At 41.2% G+C, this 26,749-nt stretch overlaps 1 protein-coding gene across 1 annotated transcript in view; it reads right to left on the reverse strand.

Annotated features, from left to right (window-relative positions):
- The window catches only part of UGGT2 (UDP-glucose glycoprotein glucosyltransferase 2), a 399,382-nt gene that overhangs the window by 35,028 nt on the left and 337,605 nt on the right, over nucleotides 1-26,749 (reverse strand). The window contains exons 30-32 of the mRNA XM_073664152.1: nucleotides 25,972-26,056; nucleotides 9,483-9,568; nucleotides 588-686 (exon numbers count right to left, since the gene is read on the reverse strand). Coding sequence (XP_073520253.1) covers nucleotides 588-686; nucleotides 9,483-9,568; nucleotides 25,972-26,056 — 270 coding nt within the window. The remainder of the gene's footprint in view (nucleotides 1-587; nucleotides 687-9,482; nucleotides 9,569-25,971; nucleotides 26,057-26,749) is intronic.

Here is a 26,749-nt window from a genome sequence, read left to right on the forward strand (position 1 = left end):
CACACAATGAACGCTGTGAAACAAAACAATGGTGGAACTGCAGCTTTTTTTCTCTCGATTTCACAGCCCTTGGAATTTTTTTTCTCCTTTCCAGTACTTTGTAAATGACACAATTGATTTTAATATACGACTACTATTAAGTAGTATTAAGAGCAGACCCTAATATGCTATTGACAGAAAAATAAAAAAAGTATGGATTTTCAAACAATTGGAGGAAAAACATAGGCGTAAGAAAAGGAAAATAGTCTGGTTGTAAAGGGGTAAAAATGACATATTTAGCAGATGTATGAGTGTCTGTAAAACTGGGTAGATGTGTACTACAAACTGGTTTCAAGAAGTTTCCTTTTCCGGTGGTGTTCCAATGAGTATTAGAGGTTTCAATGAAAAATAAAATATAAAAATACAACAATATCATAAAATATTGCAGTAAGATTGGGCTTATATCAAAACGGTTATGAAAAGCATTGAGGGGAAAAAAATATAGCAAGCTAATGACTAATAGGAAAACAAATTGAAAAAAACTAAATGTTCTTTTTACATTTTATACTGATGAAATAATATACATGTTTCTGAAATTGTATCCTCACCGTAGGAAGCGCTCATATAGATGCCCAGATGCAACAGAGAAAATATTTAGGACGTCTGATTTTTTTTCTTTTGATTCCATATTTGTTGCTCCTGTAAAGCTGAACAAAAGTGTAAGGTTTACTGTGGTTAAAGACAAGGAATTAAATAGTCAAGTTTCAAACTATTCAATGTTTTCTATAAAAGAAATTAGTGGCTGCGATTTTCAGGTTTGTTTATATGAGGCATTGTCACAACATCAGAAATATATTGAGAATGATGTGCTCTCTGCTAATAAAATGCTTGTTAGAACTGGACTAATAAGCAAACCCCAAAAGTGAAACCCAATTCATTGTCCACAGTAACAAGCAGTGCTGGCTGCTATACACAGAGGATACCTGTTTAAAGGAGAACTTCCTACAGACCTCTCGTTCTTCCAGGTTTATGAGCAGGAGTTTATTGTTGCCTGCCATCTTACAGATAAAAAAGCTGGAACCCGGTCATGGTCACACTTTCTACAGATTTGCTTTTCCACATTACAGGTGTTATGATTTTCCTCCCTTTCACTTAACACTGCTTTAATGACTATAAAGGCTGATATAATAACATGACTTTAGAAACTGACAGGCTCCCTCTATAGACAGACAAACAACTGGTCAATTCCGATTTGCATAAGATACTCAAGTTATTCTAGTTCTCTCTGTCCCCCCCCCCACCTTGGTTGACATCAGCAGGGAGGAAGTAAAGAGCAGCCATAATGCATGTCTCCCCACTACTCGACCCTTTACCAAAATTAATGCGGTATAGAGATTGTAAATGACACAGACTAAAAACATAAAAACACAGAAGTAATTTAAGAGGGATTTATCAGTAAGCTTGATTCACCCCTCAACTAAACCATTTGTATGCACATGTAGCAAAGTAAAAGATGAACTCATTGATATCTTAGAGTATGTGCACACACTGTTTTTCAGGTAGATTCCGCCTGGAACCAATCTGTCCTGATGGAACCCTTCTGTCCTGATGGAACCCAACTGTCCTGACGGAACCCATCTGTCCTGACGGAACCCAACTGTACTGACGGAACCCAACTGTACTGACGGAACCCAACTGTCCTGACGGAACCCAACTGGCCTGACGGAACCCATCTGTCCTGACGGAACCCAACTGGCCTGACGGAACCCAACTGGCCTGACGGAACCCAACTGGCCTGACGGAACCCATCTGTCCTGACGGAACCCATCTGTCCTGACGGAACCCAACTGTCCTGACGGAACCCAACTGTCCAGATGGAACCCAACTGTCCTGATGGAACCCCCTGATGAAGAAGTTTGATATCAAAACTGCAGCAAGCAGCCCAGTAAGTGACACATTACTGGAATCAGGGTCTCTGTCTCTACATTATGCTGCTCTTAGATTAGGTGGCAAAAAATATGGTGACAGATTACTTTTAAACTAGTTATACACTTTTAATACAGATTAGTTAGTTCAGCATATCAGATGCTATACTATAAACATTGCTTGGCTATTTCCTTTTTTAATATTGTTACCTGCATTATAAAAGAAGCTAGTAAATTTACCATTTGGAACCAATGCTGCTGCCTGCAGAGTGCAGGGATGGGTGGTTTCTATATATTCTCAGCATTTTCCATAATGCAGAGTAATCATTACACAGGGAGGCTAGCTAACACCGTGTGAGACACAAATATGGTGGTGGATTTCCATAGCCAGCAGAATGGAACAGTCTTTTCAGTTAAACTAATTAATCATAGTGAAACGTAACTCACATGCCTAAGAGCACTTGTACTAATGCTTTCTTAATCCAAATGACACACAGAGAAGTCCAAGGAGAGGACATCATAAAATTAATACAGTATGCCTCTACAATTATATGATTAAAGGATGGAAAGGCTCCTAGCAGGCAGCTAATGAAACATAGGGAGGGATAGTAGACAGATTTACATATGCTTTGCCTTCCAGCCTAAGAGGTGTTATTCATAGAGTTTACCAGGGAGCCATGGCAGAAAATATACTGAAAATATTAAGATTACGGATATGGCCAAATTGTTTTTATGTCTAAGTATTTATCCTGAAAAGATAATATTCATACATAAGGGATCAAACTAGAAAAACTAAAACAATTCATAATACCAATGCAGAAGCTTTTAAAGGGGTTTTCTCACAAAGTTCATTTTAATCAGTAGATGTTTGAATAATAAAAAGTTCAACAATTGGTTGTGTTTAAAAAATATGTTCCTGTGCTGAGATAATCTTATAAATGTGCCCCTGCTGTGTACTGTGTAATGGCTGTGTCTGACCGTGCAGGAACATGGTCTGATCATACTGTACCACAGCTCCTGGGCAGAGGAGGAAGCAAAAGAGGATACAGACATTACAGCAGGGGATCGCTGCTGATTCTTTCTTTGAGGAAAAACATTGATTAAAACAGGCAGGGAAATGTTTTCCTTCACAGACAGCAGCACCTGTGATCCCCTGCTGAGATGTCTGTATACTCTTTTGCTTCCTCCTCTGCCCAGGAGATGTGGTATGATCAGACCATGTCCCTGTACGGTCAGACAGCCATTACACAGTAGGGGCACGTGTATAAGATTATCTCAGCACAAAAACATTTTTTAAAGCATATCCAATTGTGGAAATTATTATCATTATTCAAAAATCTATTGATTAATATGAACTTTGTTTGTGGGAAAACCTCTTTAAGCACGGGCAGCACGGTGTCTCAGTGCTTGGCATAGTTGCCTTATATATCTGGGGTCCTGGATTCTAATCTGAGTATCCGCATTGAGTATGTATGTTTACTCTGTGTTTGGGTGGGTTTTCTCTGTGTACTCCTGCTTCCACTCACACGCCTGGCTTCATATGAAATCGACTGTAGAGGCTATGGAGGGATGAGCATAGATGGCAGCCACTGTCCACTCTAAGGCTCTCCACAAAAATTCCCGCTTTCAATCCATTGCGTGAGAAAAGTACAATATAAGTCATTATTGTTAATTTGAGGAACCAGGAACATATTGCAACTCTTCAAGGTGGAGCAGATATTTGGGTGGCCTCACAGACCTGTTGCCACCTATATCAGGTGAAATATCCATGACTTTCTACAAGCATTAAAATCATGTTCATTTCCACCATGAAAAATTCCTTTTGTCAAAGCAGATAGATGCTCTAAGAGAGGGGCCGAAGACACCAACTCCCTCCCTTAAAAGTAGCCTAGAAATGTTTTAGCTGCGGCAACGATAGTCTCAGTACTGCTCTATAACATTTATAAAATCAGTAGAACCTGCTAATAAATGATGCATTGTGGTAGGGTTTCCTATGAAGTTTAAGTATTACATTGTGTGTTATGTTAAAGGGAACCTGTCACCGTGAATATGCAATCCAATCAGCAGGCAGCATGTTAAAGAGAAGGGCGAGCGGACTAGATTATATACACTGTAGTTTTGGGAGAAAAGATTCAGTATAACCTGTGTTTTAATCTTTCCTTTTTCCAGGATTTTCAGTCCAGTGGGCGGACCTAAGGTCCTGCAATGCCTGCACATGAGGAAAGAGACATAGCCAATCAAAAATACTATACTACATTTCTAATAGTAGGTATTTGCTAACATTATTATTATTACACCTACTACATATTGGGATAGGATTTTGGAGATGGGAATACCCCTTTAAAGAAAGGAAGCTGTCAGTCACTGATAGGACTGCCCACTGGACTGAAAATCCCAGAAAGAGCAGAGGAGTAAATCACAGGTTATACGAATCTGTTCTCATAAAGCTATATATCAACCAGCTCAGCTCCCAGTAAGATTAAGCCTACAGATGTGACTGCATTTTCATGGTGACAGGTTCCATTTAAGAAGCCCTTTTATCTCAACTTATGGATTTATAACTTATTGAACAAGGTACCTAACCAATGTCTCCAGAAGCCACATGTGACTCATGTTCCCATGCCTGTGGTTCTCCAGCTGGTGGCTGGTCTACTCTTCTAGCAACTTAGAGGTCATAAACAATGTCACTTCCAATTATTACTATACTTAGAGTAATTTAGTATGGTGATATTTTTAATATCTTTAGTTAATACTCAGTGTGGCACAACACCATCTGTTATACTGAAAAGTGTTAATTGAGATACAAAAGGTTGGGGAGCTAGACTGAATAGAGTCATGACAGATTGCAGTATGACAATGACTTTCTGATTAAGCCACAGTGAGCTTCTTTACATACTGTACAAATTAATAGTTATTAGTTTTTTTTTGTCTTCCTGAATTTGGATAGTCATACCATTTTTGGGGGTGGGAGGGGGTGTGATCGGTTAGGTGGGTAATACAGTACAGACCAAAAGTTTGGACACACCTTCTCATTTAAAGATCTTTCTGTATTTTCATGACTATGAAAAATGTACATTCACACTGAAGGCATCAAAACTATGAATTAACACATGTGGAATTATATACTTAACAAAAAAGTGTGAAACTACTGAAGATATGTCTTATATTCTAGGTTCTTCAAAGTAGCCACCTTTTGCTTGGATGACTACTTTGCACACTCTTGGCATTCTCTTGATAAGCTTCAAGAGGTAGTCACCGGAAATGGTTTTCACTTCACATGTGTGCCCTGTCAGGTTTAATAAGTGGGATTTCTTGCCTTATAAATGGGGTTGGGACCATCAGTTGTGTTGTGCAGAAGTCTGGTGGATACACAGCTGATAGTCCTACTGAATAGACTGTTAGAATTTGTATTATGGCAAGAAAAAAGCAGCTAAGTAAAGAAAAACGAGTGGCCATCATTACTTTAAGAAATGAAGGTCAGTCAGTCTGAAAAATTGGGCAAACTTTGAAAGTGTCCCCAAGTGCAGTTGCAAAAACCATCAAGCGCTACAAAGAAACTGGCTCACATGAGGACCGCCCCAGGAAAGGAAGACCAAGAGTCACCTCTGCTTCTGATAAGTTTATCTGAGTCATCAGCCTCAGATATGGCAGGTTAACAGCAACTCAGATTAGAGACCAGGTCAATGCCACACAGAGTTCTAGCAGCAGACACATCTCTTCAACAACTGTTAAGAGGAGACTTTGTGCAGCAGGCCTTCATGGTAAAATAGTTGCTAGGAAACCACTGCTAAGGACAGGCAACCAGCAGAAGAGACTTGTTTGGGCTAAAGAACACAAGGAATGGACATTAGACCAGTGGAAATCTGTGCTTTGGTCTGATGAGTCCAAATTTGAGATCTTTGGTTCCAACCACCGTGTCTTTGTGCGACGCAGAAAAGGTGAACGGATGGACTCTACATGCCTGGTTCCCACCGTGAAGCATGGAGGAGGAGGTGCTTTGCTGGTGACACTGTTGGGGATTTATTCAAAATTGAAGGCATACTGAACCAGCATGGCTACCACAGCATCTTGCAGTGGCATGCTATTCCATCCGGTTTGCGTTTAGTTGGACCATCATTTATTTTTCAACAGGACAATGACCCCAAACACACCTCCAGGCTGTGTAAGGGCTATTTGACCAAGAAGGAGAGTGATGGGGTGCTACACCAGATGACCTGGCCTCCACAGTCACCAGACCTGAACCCAATCGAGATGGTTTGGGGTGAGCTGGACCGCAGAGTGAAGGCAAAAGGGCCAACAAGTGCTAAGCATCTCTGGGAACTCCTTCAAGATTGTTGGAAGACCATTTCTGGTGACTACCTCTTGAAGCTCATCAAGAGAATGCAAGAGTGTACAAAGCAGTCATCAAAGCAAAAGGTGGCTACTTTGAAGAACCTAGAATATAAGACATATTTTCAGTTGTTTCACACTTTTTTGTTAAGAATATAATTCCACATGTGTTAATTCATAGTTTTGATGCCTTCAGTGTGAATGTACAATTTTCATAATCATGAAAATACAGAAAAATCTTTAAATGAGAAGGTGTGTCCAAACTTTTGGTCTGTACTGTATATGGGTTAAAATACAATTCTTATCAGTTGCTTATTATTAAAATAGTCTAAATACATTAATTTGTGACATTCCCACAAAAAAAAACAATAAAAAACAGAAAACAATAAAAATACTAATTTTGGCTTTTTGATACAACAAGCAACAATATATATTGTTAACAGATACATGCTTTATAAGAGATACTAAATCCTAGTAACTGCTCCATCTAGGTTAACTTTCCCGTCCCTTGATAAAAGGAAATACATTAATATGGTTAGCAATGAAGCTATTCATCAGACAATTATGGAATGTAAATCTGAGGCTTGAAGGTTACAGAAAAGTAGGCAGTGATGAGAAATGGAAGAATTCGGGGCTAAAACTAAACTACTTCTTGACAACTAAGGAAAAGTAAAGCAGTACATTTCATACCCCAAATGGAGACTTTTCATTACAGTTCAAATATTTGCATATTCATGTTCACCTAGGGCTTAGTGGATTGTTTTTTTTGCTAAATATTTCACAAATTCCAATTTATTTAGTGCATTTATTTAATCTCACAGTCACACCACCACCAGAGGCATCACAAAATGCAATAACCTGGGGAAGAATTACTGCCATAGACGTAGCTACAAGGGCTAATACTGCAAAGAAGTAATAAGACAACTGATCAAAGCATTACACAGTTCTATGTGTGGCAATAAAGCCTAAATCTTATTACTGTTAAGTCACTCAACTTTTAAAGACATCAAAGTTCTTTATATCAGTCTTAAAGAGGTTAGCCAGGACTTTGAAATTGATAGCCTAGCCATAGGATGTGGTCAGGGTACATAGCTGGAACATCACAGCTCCATACATGGTTTAGTGTCTGTTCTTGGGTACTGACCCTCAGTTCCTACTTAAGGGGGTTTACCCATGAACAACATTAATTTTAAAGTTGATTTTAATCAATAGATCTTGGAATAATAAAAATGTCCACAATTGGATGTGTTTAAAAAAATGTTCCCATGCTGAGATAAACTTATAAATGTTCCCCTGATGTGTACTGCGTAATGGCTGTCTGACCGTACAGGAACATGGTCTGATCATACCACAGCTGCCGGGTATAGGAGGAAGTAAAAGAGTATACAGACAGGGTCACATTTATAAGATTATCTCAGCACAGGAACATTTTTTTAAACACATCCAATTGTGGAAGTTATTATTATTCCAAGATCTATTGATTAAAATGTACTTTATTTGTGGGACAATCCCTTTAAGCAAATGGGAGTTGCTCTGCAGTACCTGAGAACGGCCACTAAACAGTATAAGGAGCTATAGTGTTCCATCTCTGTCCATTGTGTACATCCAGCCCCCATGGAACCTGCTATCAGCTTGATAGGTTGGGGTGCCTGGTGTCAGACCTCCACTTATCTGATATTGACAATGTATCCTAAGTTTTCTAATTCTGATAAAAATCTTCCAAGACTTTAATTTTGATGGTCTATCTTTAAAATAGGTCATCACTATCAAATTGGTGTAAGTCCAACACCTGGCACCCCATCTCAGTTATGCGATGCACAGAAACGCAGAAAGGCAGCACTCACCAAATCCTTGCAGCTAAAAGAACTTTATTCCAAAATACATTGTACTTAAAGCGCACCCATCAGCAGCACTGTGCTCAGTAATCTACGTACACTGTCAGGTGGGCGACATTACACTGATTAATATGATACCTTGGTTGATGAAATCCGTCCTGTGGTTCTTGTGTAATCTTTACTTTCAGTTTGGAAATAATGATATGCTTGTGCTCTAGGGCGGCCTGTGGGGGGCGCTCTATCTGGTGCTCTGCTTCCATATTCATCTGTATGCTCTTATGACAGCTCACTGATTGTCCAGTGACCTGCCTCCTATTTTACCTAGCCTAGCACTACTAGATGCATTATGTAAAAGTTTTTTTTCTTTTCCTTTTCCATATTCCACCATATACATGAACGGTCAGTAGCTTATCTCCCAATAAAAGAATGAGGCATTTGAATTCCAGCTGTATGATGATTGGCAGGTTGTTGACACCAAAATCAGCTGGTTCACAATGCTTTTACGTAACGTGTATGGAAGCTTATTCTGAAATAGAATCTTTCTAAAGGGAGTCAATAGATTTTACCAATATAAGACAGACATACTATCAATGTTTTAAAGGGAAACAGTCGCCAAGTTTTTTCTACCTAATCTGAGATCAGTATAATATAGGATCAGAAACCCAATTTCCAGCGATGTGTCATTTACTGGGCTGCTTAGTGTCGTTTTTATAAAATTACTATTTTATGAGCAGGAGATTATCACTAGAGGACTAGTAAACCTGCTGCCATGTAGTCTAACCATGCCCCCCATTGATTGGCAGTTTTCTGCCTAAGCATAGTGTACACAGAAAGCTGACAATCAGTGGTGTGAGTGGGGTTATACCGGGTGTCCCTAAAGTCGGGACACCTAGGCAAAAATACATATTTTCAAGAAATGAACTGTATTAACAACATTTTATTCAATTGGAATATTAAATAACTTCTTCTATATTTTTTCCATCATTTGCAAAGGTTGATGCACTTTGCAATATTCTATTATAGCTAACTATAATTTTAATTAATTTAATTTTATTAATAAGAATTCCTGTGTCCAGACTTTAGTGACACCCTGTATAAAGCTCAGCATTAAAAAAATGGTAGATCTGCAGCAGATAAATCAGTGGTTTTATCAAATCAACAGCAAGCAGCTTAGTAAATGATACATCGCTGGAATCAGGGTCCTATATCATGCTGCTCTCAGATGGGGGAGCAAATCCTTGTTGACAAATTCCTTTTAAAAACACTTCAACAAAAAGATAAAAATACAGCAAACAAGACTAAATTGCTTTAACAAAAATATATAGTGAAACTTTTTAAAGTTACACAATGCTATGCCGACTATATATAGGTTATGTTATCAGGTTGACTTGTCAAGAAGGGCAGAAATGGATACCTCATAATTGACTCCCACAGCCCTGTGTTCTCTTCTGGCGCACTGGTCAGGAGATCTGCATCAATTTGATCCGGCTTTTTCTGCACCTGGATGGGAGAATAAAAACATCAACCAGTGCTTCCCATATGGAAATGTAATTTGCTAAAACCTATTTTACTACTGCGATGTTTAAGCTCTCACAGGCATTTCCTATGACCTTACCAGAATGTAAAAAAAAATAAAAATCCTATGATTGACTGTTTTATTGCGTTTTGTTTTTTCTTTTGTATCTAGAAGGTCATTCAATGACATTCAAACTTGCACAGCATTCCGGAGTTGCTTCTTGCTGTAAATCAGCCTGCGCAGGATAAAAATGAAACTGGAAAGCTGAAGATGACTTTCTGCATAGACAACTGGATTCCTTTCAACTATTGTGTGAAGACCGGTCTCTCTTCACATGTTGAGTTTGCTTCCATTTTTTTTTCGGTGTCTTTTTATAAAGCAGATGCTGGCAGATGGGAGATAAAATGCAGATTTATCTACAATTTAAAGCAATTTTAACCAGTAATAAGTCCTATCATGTTCCATTGCTTTGTCCTGGGCTGGCCTATTTTTAAACTATTGCGGCTCTGTCCCTATTAAATATAATTGTTCGGATTCATCATTTGCATTGTATTCGCTGGTGTTTTATTGTAACAGACTCTTCAAAATTGCGCATGTGGCTCATGAATTTTGTGCAAAATAAAAAAAAATGTCAAAGTCTTTAAACTTTTTTGTGACTTTTTAGCACTAAAAACTTGACTTTTCAGGTTAATTATCCTCAATATTTGCGTAAAAACATTGAGGAACATAAAATCACTTCAAGGTAGGATCAGAGTATGTTTGCGGGAAATTATTGCGAAAATTGTAATTGAGGAATCAGTTAAAACATCTAGAAAACCTAACACCACCACCAATGACAAACTTGTAAAAAAATAAATAAAAAATAACCAACATATGTAAAAAAAAATAAATAAAAAAGGAGCAAATTTAAAAGAACAAAGGTGCAAATGGAAAACGGGCAAAAAACCCCACTAAAAACTAGATAAAATTGCTGCAAATGCAAAAATTAATTTTGCCCAAAGTCTTCTAGGAGATTTTCCCTTTTAGTAATACTTAAAAGGAATCTGTCAGCATGATCAACCTTCTTCAGCCATCTATATACAGTGGGGAAAATAAGCATTTGACAAACTGACGATTTTGCAAGTTTTCCCAGCTACAAAGAATGGAGAGGTCTGTAATTTTTATCATAGGTACACTTCAACTGTGAAAGACAGAATCTAAAAAAATCCAGAAAATCACATTGCATGATTTTTAAATAATTAAATTGCATTTTATTGCATGAAATAAGTATTTGATACAATAGAAAAACAGAACTTAATATTTGGTACAGAAACCTTTATTTTGCTTTATTTGCTATTACAGAGGTCAGACGTATCCTGTTATTCTTGACCAAGTTTGCACACACTACAGCAGGGATTTTGGCCCACTCCTCCGTACAGATCTTCTCCAGATCTTTCAGGTTTATGGGCTGTCGCTGGGCAACATTGAGTTTCAGCTCCCTCCAAAGATTTTCTAATGGGTTCAGGTCTGGAGACTGGCTAGGCCACTCCAGGACCTTGAAATGCTTCTTATGGAGCCACTCCTTAGTTGCCCTGGCTGTGTGTTTCAGGTCAATGTCATGGTGGAAGACCCAGCCACAACCCATCTTCAATGCTCTTACTGACCAAACTGGCCAAAATCTTGCGATACATGACCCCATCTGTCCTCCCTTCAATACGGTGCAGTCGTCCTGTCCCCTTTGCAGAAAAGCACCCCCAAAGTATGATATGTTCCCTACCAAGCTTCACCGTTGGGATGGTGTTCTTGGGGTTGTAGTGATCCTTCATCTTCCTCCAAGTTCTATTTTGGTCTCATCTGACCACATGACCCTCTCTCATACCTCATCTGGATCATCCAGATGCTCATTTTCAAACTTTCCATGGCATGAGCAGGGGGATCTTTCGTTCCCTGCAGGATTTTATTCCTTGACGGTGTAGTGTGTTACAAACAGTAATGCTTGAGACTGTGGTCCCAGCTCTCTTCAGGTCATTGACCAAGTCCTTCTGTGTAGTTCTGGTCTGTTTTCTGACCTTTCTCAGAATCATCCTTACCCCATAAGGCAAGATCTTGCATGGAGCCTCAGACCGAGGAACATTGACAGTGATCTTGTGTTTCTTCCATTTTCTAATAATTGTGCCAACAGTTGTTGTCTTCTGAACAAGCTGCTTGCTTATTGTCCTGTAGCGCATCCCAGCCTTGTGCAAGTCTACAATTTTGTCCCTGGTGTCCTTTGACATGGTCTTGGCCATTGTGGAGAGGTTGGAGTGTGATTGAGTGTGTGGACAGGTGTCTTTTATACAGGTAACAAATTGAAACAGGTGCAATTAATACAGCGATGAGTGCAGAGTAGGAGGGCTTCTTAAAGAAAAACTAACAGGTCTGAGAGAGTCAAAATTCTTGCTGGTTGGTAGGTGATCAAATACTTATTTCATGCATTAAAATGCAATTTAATTATTTAAAAATCATACAATGATTTTCTGGATTATTTTTTTTTTAGATTCTGTCTCTCACAGTTGAAGTGTACATACGATAAAAATTACAACCCTCTCTATTTTTTGTACGTAGGAAAACTTGCAAAATCAGATCAAATATTTATTTTCCCCACAGTAGGCATGTAGGTCATAGGAAGCGGAATAAAATGATACCTAGACATCTGCAATCCGATGTCTTATTCCAGAGAAATCCACATTTTTCTTGCATATAAAGGAACTGTTCCAGGCTATGGGCCGGATACAGATCTGCAAGAGAATCTGCCTCCAGAGCTTATCTTACATGAAAGGGGCATTACCAGTGTGATATGCAATTGCTGCTCTCTGCTCTCCTGATCTCACTGCAGAGCTGTGTGTGATTATAACTGACAAAGTACAGCATTAAACACCTCTGCAGGTTCTTCTCAGTGCTTCAGCTTCTATCTCACAGGCAGCAAGTGTTGCAATACAGCAGAGCTGTGAGAGCTGCAGCAAAATTGTTTACAAGGCGACAAAGGTCAGTTCTACTGTACAGTGTTGTGTCTCACACTGGTAACACCCTCTTTTATTAAAAATAAGCTCTGGAGGCAGATTCTTATGCAGAACAGTGTCTGGCCCAAAGTTCTTAACAGCTCATTTACATATAAGAAAAACATGGATTTCTCTAGAACAGAGGTTTCAAACTCATTTTCACCATGGGCCATATCAGCATTATGGTTGCTTTCAAAGGGCAGTTTGTCATTCTAAGGGCTCTTGTAGATGTCTATACAACACAGTATGAGCACGGACTGCACTGCACGGACTAGCCAGGGGCTATAAGACAGATGTCCCTGGTTAGATGGGCTATAAGAAAGCTGTCCCTGGGTATTAGGGGTAAGAGGTGTTTTTGGTCAGTAGGGATAAAGAGAGCTGTCCCTGGTTAGTAGGGCTAAAGAGATCTTCCCCTGGATAGTAGGGCTAACGAGAGCTGTCCCTGGATAGTAGGGCTAAAGAGAGCTGTCACTGGATAGTAGGGCTAAAGAGATCTGTCCCTTGATAGTAGGGCTAAAGAGAGCTGTCACTGGATAGTAGGGCTAAAGAGATCTGTCCCTGGATAGTAGGGCTAAAGAGAGCTGTCCCTGGATAGTAGGGCTAAAGAGAGCTGTCCCTGGATAATAGGGCTAAAGAGAGCTGTCCCTGGATAGTAGGGCTAAAGAGAGCTGTCCCTGGATAGTAGGGCTAAAGTGTTGTCCCTGGATAGTAGGGCTAAGAGAGCTGTCCCTGGATAGTAGGGTTAAAGAGAGCTGTCCCTGGATAGTAGGGTTAAAGAGAGCTGTCCCTGGATAGTAGGGTTAAAGAGAGCTGTCCCTGGATAGTAGGGCTAAAGAGAGCTGTCCCTGGTTAGTAGGGCTAAAGAGAGCTGTCCCTGGTTAGTAGGGCTAAAGAGAGCTGTCACTGGATAGTAGGGCTAAAGAGAGCTGTCCCTGGATAGTAGGGCTAAAGAGATCTGCCCCTGGATAGCAGGGCTAAAGAGAGCTGTCCCTGGATAGCAGGGCTAAAGAGAGCTGTCCCTGGATAGCAGGGCTAAAGAGATCTGTCGCTGGATAGTAGGGCTAAAGAGAGCTGTCCCTGGATAGTAGGGCTAAAGAGAGCTGTCCCTGGATAGTAGGGCTAAAGAGAGCTGTCCCTGGATAGTAGGGTTAAAGAGAGCTGTGCCTGGATAGTAGGGCTAAAGAGAGCTGTGCCTGGATAGTAGGGCTAAAGAGAGGTGTCCCTGTATAGTAGGGCTAAAGAGTTGTCCGTGGATAGTAGGGCTAAGAGAGCTGTTCCTGGTTAGTAGGGCTATAAGAGAGCTGTTCATGCGTAGTAGGGCTATAAGAGAGCTGTGCCAGACCTCAGAGACTAAAGATTGACTGCTCCCTATGCTAAGTACAGGCTGCGTCTGCTCGGATTCAAAGATGGAACCAGACAAAAGTGCTGGCTGACTGCATTCACTCGCTCACTCACTCACAAAGATGGCACCTGCTCCTTATGTCGGCTCTGCTAAGCGCTGGCTGTGTCAAAGTAGAACACAGCCAGTACTTAGTAGAGTGAATGGTGTTAGCACAGGGGTGGATTTTGAGCTCCAGTGCACACCTCCACACTGCCTGGACTAGCTCTTTGTACAGATAAAGTGGAGAGTCAGTCTTTCTGTGTCCGGACCTCGCGGGCTATATAGAATGATGAGACGGGCGGCCGAATTCGTTCTGCGGGCTTGAAGTTTGGCACCTCTGCGAGTCTAGAATAAGAAATCAGATTGCGGATATCAAAGTATCACTATATTCCGCTTGCTATGACCTACATGCCTTGTAAGGTGGCAGCCGGACAGGTCGTGGACGGTAGGTATGTGTCCCTGAAGTGCCAAGCTTCGGTGATGTAGGACCCGGAGAAGCAGGCTCCAGCACACATAGTGCTGAGAGTAATTTAATGGGCCAGGATTACAGGGCCGGTTTTTACGAGCAGCTGAAAGAGCTGGGGGGGGGAACAGCTGCTCACTTACCTCCAGTCCAGGTCTTGGAAGGCTGATTTAAGACAGCTGCGCCTGTCTCAGTCTGTGTGTGTGTGTTGGGCAAGGTGAGCAGACCTTGCATGTGCTCCTTAGACGATGCAGGAGGCAGAGGAAGGCACTTTGTTTAAACGGCTGAGGCCGTGCTGCATGGACTTGTTATTTTGAGCTTTGTTCTGTTATTCCTTTTAGTGCCAGGAAAAGGCTGTTACTTTTGTTTCCTCATTGGTGTATGGACACTAAATAAACCACCAGTTTGTTTGAACCCGTGGACTGCATCACTGTGCGAACCTGTGCTTACCTCCAACACGGCTCAGTAAGTACAAATCCCTACAGCCCATATGGACGGCTTAGGAGGGTTGATCCAACTTTCAGAATTCCTTTAAAGAAACACTCTGTGCAACTGATAAGATGAGTTATAGCTTGTGCAGATAAAGAAGAGGAAGTACATGACAACGGGATTCACAGACGACCAAGGAAAAAAATCCCTGTGTCATTCATCATCTCATCTGTACCTTCACTAAGCATTAGACAAATTACAGTTACCGATAAAGCAGATGCCACACATGTTCTGTCTACGCCACAGTGCATTACACGGTGTTCCAAATTATTATGCAAACAATATTTTCTCAGATTTTCCCAAATTACCTATATGAATTGCAGTCATTGTAATTTTCCAGTCAAATAACTATTAGAGTACAATTGAAAGGTTTTTGTACAAACTGCCTATGATAACAGTATATTTTTTAAAAAATAAAAAACTCAAACTGCACTCAAAATGCATGTTTCAAATTATTATGCACAGCAGAGTTTTCAACCTTTTCATTTTAATAAAGAACAAAAAAATGGTCATTTTTGAAATTATAAGCATTAGCAGGTTATTACAAACTGAAATCAAACAGTTTTCAACTCAAAACTTTATTCTAGGTGATGTTACATTTGCACATAGGACCGCTTGTTCGAAAGGAGCTTCTGAACTCTCTCGTCCATTGAATTTGTCAGGTTTTGGATGGTTTCTGCTTTAATTGTTTTGCATGAGGACAGAATACCCTCCCAGAGCTGTTGCTTAGATGTGAACTGCCTCCCGCCATCATAGACACTCCTTTTGATGATGCTCCAGAGGTTCTCAATGGGGTTGAGGTCAGGAGAGCATGGGTGCCACACCATAAGTTTGTCCCATTTTATGCCCATAGCAGCCAGAGATGCAGATGTGTTATGTGCAGCATGAGACGGGGCATTATCATGCATGAAAATGATCTTGCTGCGGAATGCACAGTTCTTCTTCTTGAACCATGGAAGGAAGTGCTGTTTGAGAAACTCAACATACATTATGGAGTTCATCTTTACCCCTTCAGGGATCCTAAAAGGGCCGACAATCTCTCTCCCCATGATTTCAGCCCAAAACATTACTCCACCTCCTCCTTGTTAGCGCCGTAGCCGTGTTTGCATGGGGTTTCCATCAACCAGCCATCCTCCACTCCATCCATCCGGACCATCGAGATCATTTCATGCATGATAATGCCCCATCTCATGCTGCACATAACACATCTGCATCTCTGGCTGCTATGGGCATAAAAGGGGACAAACTTATGGTGTGGCACCCATGATCCCCTGACCTCAACCCCATTGAGAACCTCTGGAGCATCATCAAAAGGAGTGTCTATGATGGCGAGAGGCAGTTCACATCTAAGCAACAGCTCTGGGAGGGTATTCTGTCCTCATGCAAAACAATTAAAGCAGAAACCATCCAAAACCTGACAAATTCAATGGACGAGAGAGTTCAGAAGCTCCATTCGAACAAGGGGTCCTATGTGCAAATGTAACATCACCTAGAATAAAGTTTTGAGTTGAAAACTGTTTGATTTCAGTTTGTAATAACCTGCTAATGCTTATAATTTCAAAATGACCATTTTTTTGTTCTTTATTAAAATGAAAAGGTTGAAAACTCTGCTGTGCATAATAATTTGGAACATGCATTTTGAGTGCAGTTTGAGTTTTTTATTTTTTTAAAAAAATACTGTTATCATAGGCAGTTTGTACAAAAACCTTCCAATTGTACTCGAATAGTTATTTGACTGGAAAATTACAATGACTGCAATTCATATAGGTAATTTGGGAAAATGTGAGAAAATATTTGCATAATAATTTGGAACACAGTGTATAAAAATTGCTGCACTAATCCCATGTGAACAAGCACCTGAATTACGCAAATAGCCAAACAGCTGTGCGCCTTTATAGTGGTGTACCACCATACAAGTTCCCTCTTATGCTAAATTTGAAGTAGACTCCCTTTTTAGGGTTCTAATCACCTTTGCACAGAATTTTTTTTAAAGGGGCTGTCTGGTCAAAAGTGATAAGTCTGCAGTCACTCTGTGTGACTGCAGACTTATAAATCCCCCAGCGCAGACACTGTGCACTGCAGGGATTCGCCGGTATGAGACCGGGACCAGAGGCTATGTATACGTTATACATACCCCCGACCATTCAGCGACGCCGCTCTCCATTCACTTGTACGGAGCGAGGCCATGCCCTGTCTAGTGACGCTGACGGCCAGTGAGTGCGTCCGACTAGAAGGCGCGGCCTCGCTCAATACAAGTTTATGGAGAACGAGGCCACACCCAATGGCCGGGGTATGTATAACACATACATATCCTCCGTTTCCGGGTCTCATACCGGCGAATCCCCGCAGCGCACAGTGCCTGCGCTGGGGGGCTTCATAAGTCTGCAGTCAAACAGAGTGGCTGCAGACTTATCACTTTTGACCAGACAACCCCTTTAATGTAGAGGTTGGGCCATTTATATGGATACACCTAAATTAAATGGGAATGGTTGGTGATATCAACTTCCTGTTTGTGGCACATTAGTATATGGGAGGGGGAAAACTTTTCCAGATGGGTGGTGACCATGGCAGCCATTTTGAATTCGGCCATTTTGGATCCAACTTTATTTTTTTCAATGGGAAGAGGGTCATGTGACACATCAAACTTATTGAGAATTTCATAAGAAAAACAATGGTGTGCTTGGTTTTAACGTAACTTTATTCTTTCATGAGTTTTTTACAAGTTTATGACCACTTATAAAATGTGTTCAAAGTGCTGCCCATTGTGTTCGATTGTCAATGCAACCCTCTTCTCCCACTCTTGACACACTGATAGCAACACAGCAGAAGAAATGCTAGCACAGGCTTCCAGTATCCATTGTTTCAGATGCTGCACATCTCATATTTTCACAGCATAGACAATTGCCTTCAGATGACCCCAAAGATAAAAGTCTAAGGGGTCAGATTGGGAGACCTTGGTGGCCATTCAACTGGCCCAGAACGACCAATCCACTTTCCAGGAAACTATTCATGTAGGAATGCTCAGACATGACACCCATAATGTGGTGGTTCACCATCTTGTTGGAAAAACTCAGGGAACATGTCATCTTCAGTGCATAAAGAGGGCAACACATCATCATGTAGCAAGTTCAGATATCCAGTGGCATTGAGGTTTCCATTGATGAAGAATGGCCCCACTATCTTTGTACCCCATATACCACACCATACCATCAATATACGAGATGTGCAGCATCTGAAACAACGGATACTGGAAGACTGTGCTAGCATTTCTTCTGTGGTGTTGCTATCAGTGTGTCAAGAGTGGGAGAAGAGGGTTGCATTAACAATCCAACACAAGGGTCAGCACTTTGAACACATTTTATAAGTGGTCATAAACTTGTAAAAAAATAATAAAAGAATAAAGTTACATTAAAAGTAAGCACTCCATTGTTTTTCTTATGAAATTCTCAATAAGTCTGATGTGTCACATGACCCTCTTCCCATTGAAAAAAATAAAGTTGGATCCAAAATGGCCGACTTCAAAATGGCCGCCATGGTCTCCACCCATCTGGAAAAGTTTTCCCCCTCCCATATACTAATGTGCCACAAACAAGAAGTTGATATCACCAACCATTCCCATTTAATTTAGGTGTTTCCATATAAATGGCCCAACCTGTATATGTGCTTTCTGAAATTCAAAGTTAAGAAACAATTTTTTTTTTTTATAGATCGCCTTCATTAAAGGGAATCTGCCATCACATTTTTTCTATGCAGTATGAGAGAAGCATGATGTAGGGGCAGTGATGTGTCACTTACTGGGCTGTGTTTTTGAATCAATAGTGTTTTAGCAGTAGGAAATTACTACAACAGATAAGCTGACCTCATCCAACCATGGCCCCACAACTGATTAGCAGTTTTTTGTCAATATACAGTGTACACATAAAGCTTCCAATCAATGGTGTGGGCAGGGTTATACAGGGCTCAACAGTCCAAGCTCTGCTACACCAGCAGCAGAGAAAATTTTGGTTCTTTCAAAACTGCAGCACCCAGTTAACTAACTACTAGTGTTGAGCATTCCGAAACTGAAATATCGGGTATCGACCGATATTCATGGTATAGGAGTTCCGATACTGAGTTCCGATACTTTTAGAATATCGAATACCGGAATCGGAAGTTCCCATAATGCCTGCACTCTGCAGTGTCTCTGAAGGATGGCAAGCTGGATGGCAGCACTCAGCTTACTGTACTTGTCATTTAGTGTTAAAGGATTTATTAAAAAAAATAATAGTGTTTTCATTCACAGTCTCTTTAAAAAAGCCGGCCGGCAATTCAGCAGAGGCATACACTGGTACCCGACAATTTAGAACAGAAAGAATAGAGCATCACACATAGATTAGATAGATAGAAACAGGTCAGTCACATATATAAGAAGTACAGTGACAGTGTTGCTTACTGTACTTGTCATTTAGTGTTAAAGGATTTATTAAAAAAATAATAGTGTTTTCATGAACAAACTCTTTAAAAAAGCCGGCCGGCAATTCAGCATCGGTACCCGACAATTTAGGATAGAAAGAATAGAGCATCACACATAGATTAGATAGATAGAAGCATGTCAGTCACATATATAAGAAGTACAGTGATAGTGTTGGTTACTGTACTTGTCATTTAGTGTTAAAATAAAGGATTTATAAAAAAAAAAAATTGGCGTGGGGTTCCCCGTAATTTTAGCCTCTAGCGGAGGTTAAGCAGACGGCTGGGGCAGATGTTTGAAGCCTGGAAGGGGGTAATATCCACAGAGCTTCCCAGGCTACTAATATCAGCCCCCAGCTGAATACCTAGCCTTTACTAGCTATTAAAATGGGGGACCCCCAAAAAAATTACGTGGGGTCTCCCCTATTTTAGTAGCTAGCAAAGGCTAGGCAGACAGCTGGGGGCTGATATTAATAGCCCAGGAAGGGTGCCATGAATATTCAGCTCTGCTACATTCACATGACAGGCTCGATCGCAGCCGAAAGCTGCCATCCAACTTGCCATGCCGCAGACACTGAGAAGCGCAGGCATGCTTGCGCTCCTCAGTGTCTGGCTGTGACGGCATAAAGATGAGCCGAGGTCATGTCCAATGAACTCGGTTCACCTCATGCACGTCACTGACAGCGTGGGAAAATTTTCCTGCGCTTGCAGTGAGCGTGAGAGAAATCTCCTGCTGAAGCGCTGAGCGCAGGAGAATTTTTCCACGCCGTCAGTGACGTGCATGAGGTGAGCTCATGTCCAATGAACTCAGCTCACCTCATGCACGTCACTGACAGCGTGGGAGAATTCTCCTGCGCTCAGCGCTTGAGCAGGAGAATTCTCCCACGCTGGGATGGCATTGAGATGACAGGCTGGATCACAGCTGAGCGCTGCCATCCAGCTTGTCAACCTTCAGAGACACTGCAGAGCGCAAGCATGCCTGCGCTCTGCAGTGTCTATGAAGAATGGCATGCTGGATGGCAGCGCTCAGTTGCCATCTCAATGCCATCCCAGCGTGGGAGAATTCTCCTGCTCAAGAGCTGAGCGCAGGAGAATTTTCCCACGCTGTCAGTGAAGTGCATGAGGTGAGCCGAGTTCATTGGACATAACCTCGGCTCATCTGGATGCCGTCACAGCCAGACACTGCAGAGCGTAAGCATGCCTGCGCTTCTCAGTGTCTGCGGCATGGCAAGCTGGATGGCAGCTTTCGGCTGCGATCCAGCCTGTCATGTGAATGTAGCAGAGCTGAAGCTATCGTGGGAACCATGGAAAGGTAAGGATGATGTTGCTTTATTATTTTACTTTTATTGCAGAAGACATTGGCTTCAGCTGGAATGGGCGTGATGGTAAGTATGGTTTAATTTAGAACATTAAAGAATTGTGTGTTTATTTCAATTAAAGGACTTTATTCTGGGTGTTTGTGTTTTTTTTTTTAACTTTGACTATGGGGTTAGTAATGGGGGTGACATATAGACGCCTCTCCATTACTAACCTGGGCTTGATGTCAGCTGGTATTATAAGCCGACATCAACCCCAGCCCTATTACCCCAATGCCACGGCTACAGGGCAGTGGGAAGAGAGAGGCCAAGTGCCAGAATTGGCGCATCCTATGGATGTGCCATTTCTGGGGCGGCTGACGGCTGGTGTTTGTAGCCTGGGAGGGGGCCAATATTCATGGCACCCTTCCTGGGCTATTAATATCAGCCCCCAGCTGTCTGCCTAGCCTTTGCTAGCTATTAAAATAAGGTGGACCCCACGTCATTTTTTTTGGGGTCCCCCATTTTAATAGCTAGTAAAGGCTAGGTATTCAGCTGGGGGCTGATATTAGTAGCCTGGGAAGCTCCGTGGGTATTACCCCCTTCCCAGGCTTCAAACACCTGCCCCAGCCGTCTGCTTAACCTCCGCTAGAGACTAAAATTACGGGGAACCCCACGCCAATTTTTTTTTTTATAAATCCTTTATTTTAACACTAAATGACAAGTACAGTAACCAACACTATCACTGTACTTCTTATATATGTGACTGACATGTTTCTATGTATCTAATCTATGTGTGATGCTCTATTCTTTCTGTTATAAATTGTCGGGTATCGATGCTGAATTGCCGGCCGGCTTTTTTAAAGAGATGGTGCATAAAAACACTATTATTTTTTTTAATAAATACTTTAACACTAAATGACAAGTACAGTAAGCAACACTGTCACTGTACTTCTTATATATGTGACTGACATGTTTCTATCTATCTAATCTATGTGTGATGCTTTATTCTTTCTGTTCTAAATTGTCAGGTACCTGTGTATGCCGCTGCTGAATTGTCGGCTTTTCATGTAATACATTCTACATTATTCTTAGTTGTTTTACTTCATGTAGAATTAACCTACAAGGAAAGAAAGGGTTTACTTTCATTCCGATATTTGTGTCCCATTGACTTGCATTGGTTTCCGGTATCGGAATCGGCGATATCCGATATTTTTTGGGTATCGGTCCGATCCAGTCCGATCCGATATTTCCCGATATCGGAAGGTATCGCTCAACACTACTAGCTATGTGATATATGGTTGGAATCTCTGCCCCTACATCAAGCTGCTGTCGTACTACAGTAGTGTTCAAAATAATATCTGTGTGTTCAAAAACATGAGTTAAGCACAAAATCTTTATACTTGTTTTTATTTCCATGCATTGGGAAAATTGCAGAATGTTTTCTAATTCAAAACATGGAGAAATGTACACTGCTCAAAAAAATAAAGGGAACACTCAAATAACACATCCTAGATCTGAATGAATGAAATATTCTCATTGAATACTTTGTTCTGTACAAAGTTGAATGTGCTGACAACAAAATCACACAAAAATCATCAATGGAAATCAAATTTATTAACCAATGGAGGCCTGGATTTGGAGTCACCCCCAAAATTAAAGTGGAAAAACACACTATAGGCTGATTCAACTTTGATGTAATGTCCTTAAAACAAGTCAAAATGAGGCTCCGTATTGTGTGTGGCCTCCACGTGCCTGTATGACCTCCCTACAACGCCTGGGCATGCTCCTGATGAGGTTGCGGATGGTCTCCTGTGGGATCTCCTCCCAGACCTGGACTAAAGCATCCGCCAACTCCTGGACAGTCTGTGGTGCAACGTGACGTTGGTGGATGGAGCGAGACATGATGTCCCAGATGTGCTCAATCGGATTCAGGTCTGGGGAACGGGCAGGCCAGTCCATAGCTTTAATGCCTTCATCTTGCAGGAACTGCTGACACACTCCAGCCACATGAGGTCTGGCATTGTCCTGCATTAGGAGGAACCCAGGGCCAACCGCACCAGCATATGGTCTCACAAGGGGTCTGAGGATCTCATCTCGGTACCTAATGGCAGTCAAGGTACCTCTGGCGAGCACATGGAAAGCCGTGCGGCCCTCCAAAGAGGTGCGGCCCTCCAAAGAAGTGCCACCCCACACCATTACTGACCCACTGCCAAACTGGTCATGCTGAAGGATGTTGCAGGCAGCAGATCGCACTCCATGGCATCTCCAGACTCTGTCACGTCTGTCACATGTGCTCAGTGTGAACCTGCTTTCATCTGTGAAGAGCACAAGGCGCCAATGGCGACTTTGCCAATCCTGGTGTTCTGTGGCAAATGCCAACCGTCCTGCACGGTGTTGGGCAGTGAGAACAACCGCCATCTGTGGACGTCGGGCCCTCATACCACTCTCATGGAGTCGGTTTCTAACAGTTTGTGCAGACACATGCACATTTGTGGCCTGCTGGAGGTCATTTTGCAGGGCTCTGGCAGTGCTCCTTCTCTTCCTCCTTGCACAAAGGTGGAGGTAGCGGTCCTGCTGCTGGGTTGTTGCCCTTCTACGGCCCCCTCCACGTCTCCTGGTGTACTGACCTGTCTCCTGGTAGCGCCTCCAGCCTCTGGACACTACGCTGACAGACACAGAAAACCTACTTGTCACAGCTCGCATTGATGTGCCATCCAGGATGAGCTGCACTACCTGAGCAACTTCTGTGGGTTGTAGAGTCCGTCTCATGCTACCACGAGTGTGATAGCACAACCAACATTCAAAAGTGACCAAAACATCAGCCAGAAAGCATTGGTACTGAGATGAGGTCTGTGGTCCCCACCTGCAGAACCACTCCTTTATTGAGGGTGTCTTGATAATTGCCAATAATTTCCATCTATTGTCTATTCCATTTGCACAACAGCATGTGAAAGTGATTGTCAATCAGTGTTGCTTCCTAAGTGGACAGTTTGATTTCACAGAAGTTTGATTTACTTGGAGTTATATTCTGTTGTTTAAGTGTTCCCTTTATTCCCATTTTTTTTTAAGAACTGCTTCACATCTATGTTGCATAGAATCAACCAACTTCTGGCACCTGTCAATTGTTATTCCAGCCCAGGATGCTTTGACTACATGTCACAATTTTTTTGCCATTTGTTGGCTTTGCCTCAGAAACGGCATTTTTGATGTCACCCCACAAGTGTTCTATTGGATCAAAGTCCAGGGATTGGGCTGGCCACTCCATTACCTCAATTTTTTTGGACTGGAACCAAGATTTTGCTTGTTTACTGGTGTGTTTAGTGTCGTTGCCTTATTGAAACACCCATTTCAAAGCCATATCCTCTTCAGCGTAAGGCAACATGACCTCTTCAAGTATTTTAATATATGCAAACTGGTCCATGATCCCTGGTATGCGGTAAATAGGTTCAGCACAATAGTAAGAGAAATATGAACATATCATGATGCTTGCACCACCATTTTTCACTGTCTTCAGAATGTACTGTGGCTTGAATGCAGAGTTTTGGAGTCGTCTGACGAACTGTCTTGGGCCCTTGGACCCAAAAAGTACAATTTTACTTTCATCAGTCCACAAAATGTTTCTCCATTTCTCTTTAGGCCAGTTGATGTGTTCTTTGGCAAATTGTATCCATTTCAGTACATTTCTTTTTTTTAACAGTGGGACTTTATGGGGACTTCTTGCTAAGAGATTAGCTTCACACAGGTGTCTTCTAACTGTCACAGTACTCACAGGTAACTTGAGACTGTCTTTGATCATCCTGGAGCTGATCATTGGCTAAGCCTTTGCCATTATGGTTATTCTTCGATCCATTCGAATGGCAGTCTTCCATTTTCTTCCACGTTTCTCTGGTTTTGCTTTCCATTTTAAAGCATTGGAGATCATTTTAGCTGAACAGCCTATCATTGTCTGCAATTCTTTATAAGTTTTACCCTCTCCAATCAACTTTTTAATCAAAGTACGCTGTTCTTCTGAACAATGTCTCGAACGAACCATATTTCTCAGGCTTTCAAGGAGAAATGCATGTACAACATGTGCTAGCTTCACCCTTAAATAAAGGCCACCTGATTCACACCGGTTTCTTCACAGAATGATTGACCTCACTAATTGAACTCCACACTGGTATTATTTTGAACACACCCCCTTCAATTAATTATTCAAATACCCAGACTCAAAAACATGCAGATCATGAATGCTGAGTCTGTTGGTTTTCTTACAATCTACTGCACCAACTGGTAAATTGCTTGACATGTGGTAATATAATTTATACCAAAAACAGTGATTTATCTGGTTAGTCATATTGGACTACTATTATTTTGAACACTACTAGACATAACAAAAACCTGCTACCAGATACCCTTTAATTACTGACCTATAATTTTGTTGTTGTGACTTGCGATCAGTTATCAAAGTTAGCTGTACTGCTGTTTTGGACATATACCTGACAGCACACTCCTCATGGACAGCACACTCCTCCTCTCTATACTCCCCCACCCCTCTGCATTCATTCTTCCAAAATTAGAGAAACAAGAAGAAAATTTGCTCATGCAAATTAGAGTGCAGAAAAGGGAGAAAGCATCCAAGTCTTCGTGGAACAGATTGCACAGGCTGTACTGCATTGTAGAGAGGGAAGAAAGCACATGCAAGTCAATCTCATATTCCACAGCATCACTGTATCAGGGTAGTGGATTAAAGTACATGATCTGCAGAAGCCGAAATCATGAATGCAAAGAACTCATACCCAGCATCTATTACTACTTGTCTGAACATGTCCACATAAAAATTCTAAAACTAAAATGAGGTTGAGAACTGAATATCATGGGATCAGCTATGAATAAAGGAAATAAAGTTGCAACCTGAAATTTTTTTTTTCAACTAAAGTTAATCACGAATATATCGTTTTGATGATAGGGGTGTCCATAGCTTTTAAAATTCTGTGGGTCTCACTTGTCAAACAATCTAAAAACTGGTTTTCACATCACAACAGTTCAGCTATCATTTTTGCAAAAGTATTTTAGCAAATGCTAACCTGATTGTTTGCAATGTGCAGCAAGAACAGTTTTGCTCTTAGAGATCTTTGATAAATGAGAACCTACAACTTAGATTTCAAGAAACACTATATGCATAAAGATAAAGATAAAGTTTGCTTGTCTATGTTCCCTGTCTTCACATCCTTATGCATTTCAATAGAATGGATACAGATGTAAGTAGCATAATATATAGACAGGCTTAAAGTAGATGTTGCCTACTTACGTGAACTTTAATAATCTTGCTGTTGAAGTTACTGAGCACTACAATCACGTCTTCTTGATCCGATGGAGAATCTGTTCCCATCTGCCTAGAATAAAGAGACAATAACTCAAAAAAGGAACAACAGCATCAGAAATAAAATGGTTCTAATACATAAATACATAGTATGTGAGTTTTAAAACCGCTGCTGTGCTGTTATGCTTGTTAAGGCCCCCAATACACATTAGTTTAATGTCAGTCGATCCACTTATATATCGGCAGGATCGGTCTACCATCATTTCATATTCAGACACCCGACCCTTTTGTTCTACGGGCTTGTTGGGCCAACAACTATGGCAGGTTGCGAGCTTAAACTGGACACACAAGACACAAATAAACAAATGGATGTTTCCTAAACAGTAAAGGTCAGCAATGTGCCATTCCTTAGTAATGTCCTGATTCCTTCCACCGTAAATCAATATTTAGAGCATAACAATAAACTGTGTATTAACAAACATTGTTTTACATTATCGTGATATACTGAGCATCCATATCCTGGAGAGTATCCGACTAGTGTCATTGTTTGTCCACTTGAGTAAAACAGTGCCAACAATAGCCATACAGTGTGAAATACAGCAATACAGTGCCTTATACCACAACCATTGTATCAGACTATTTAACATTACTACCTTTAACCCCCGAAGGCGGTTTGCACGTTAATGACCAGGCCAATTTTTACAATTCAGACTAGTCACTTTATGAGGTAATAACTCTGGAACACTTCAATGGATCCCACGGATTC

The sequence above is a fragment of the Phyllobates terribilis genome, unplaced genomic scaffold, assembly GCF_046119375.1.
Source record: "Phyllobates terribilis strain yellow unplaced genomic scaffold, ASM4611937v1 Scaffold_2__4_contigs__length_985480577, whole genome shotgun sequence".
Classification (NCBI taxonomy): domain Eukaryota; kingdom Metazoa; phylum Chordata; class Amphibia; order Anura; family Dendrobatidae; genus Phyllobates; species Phyllobates terribilis.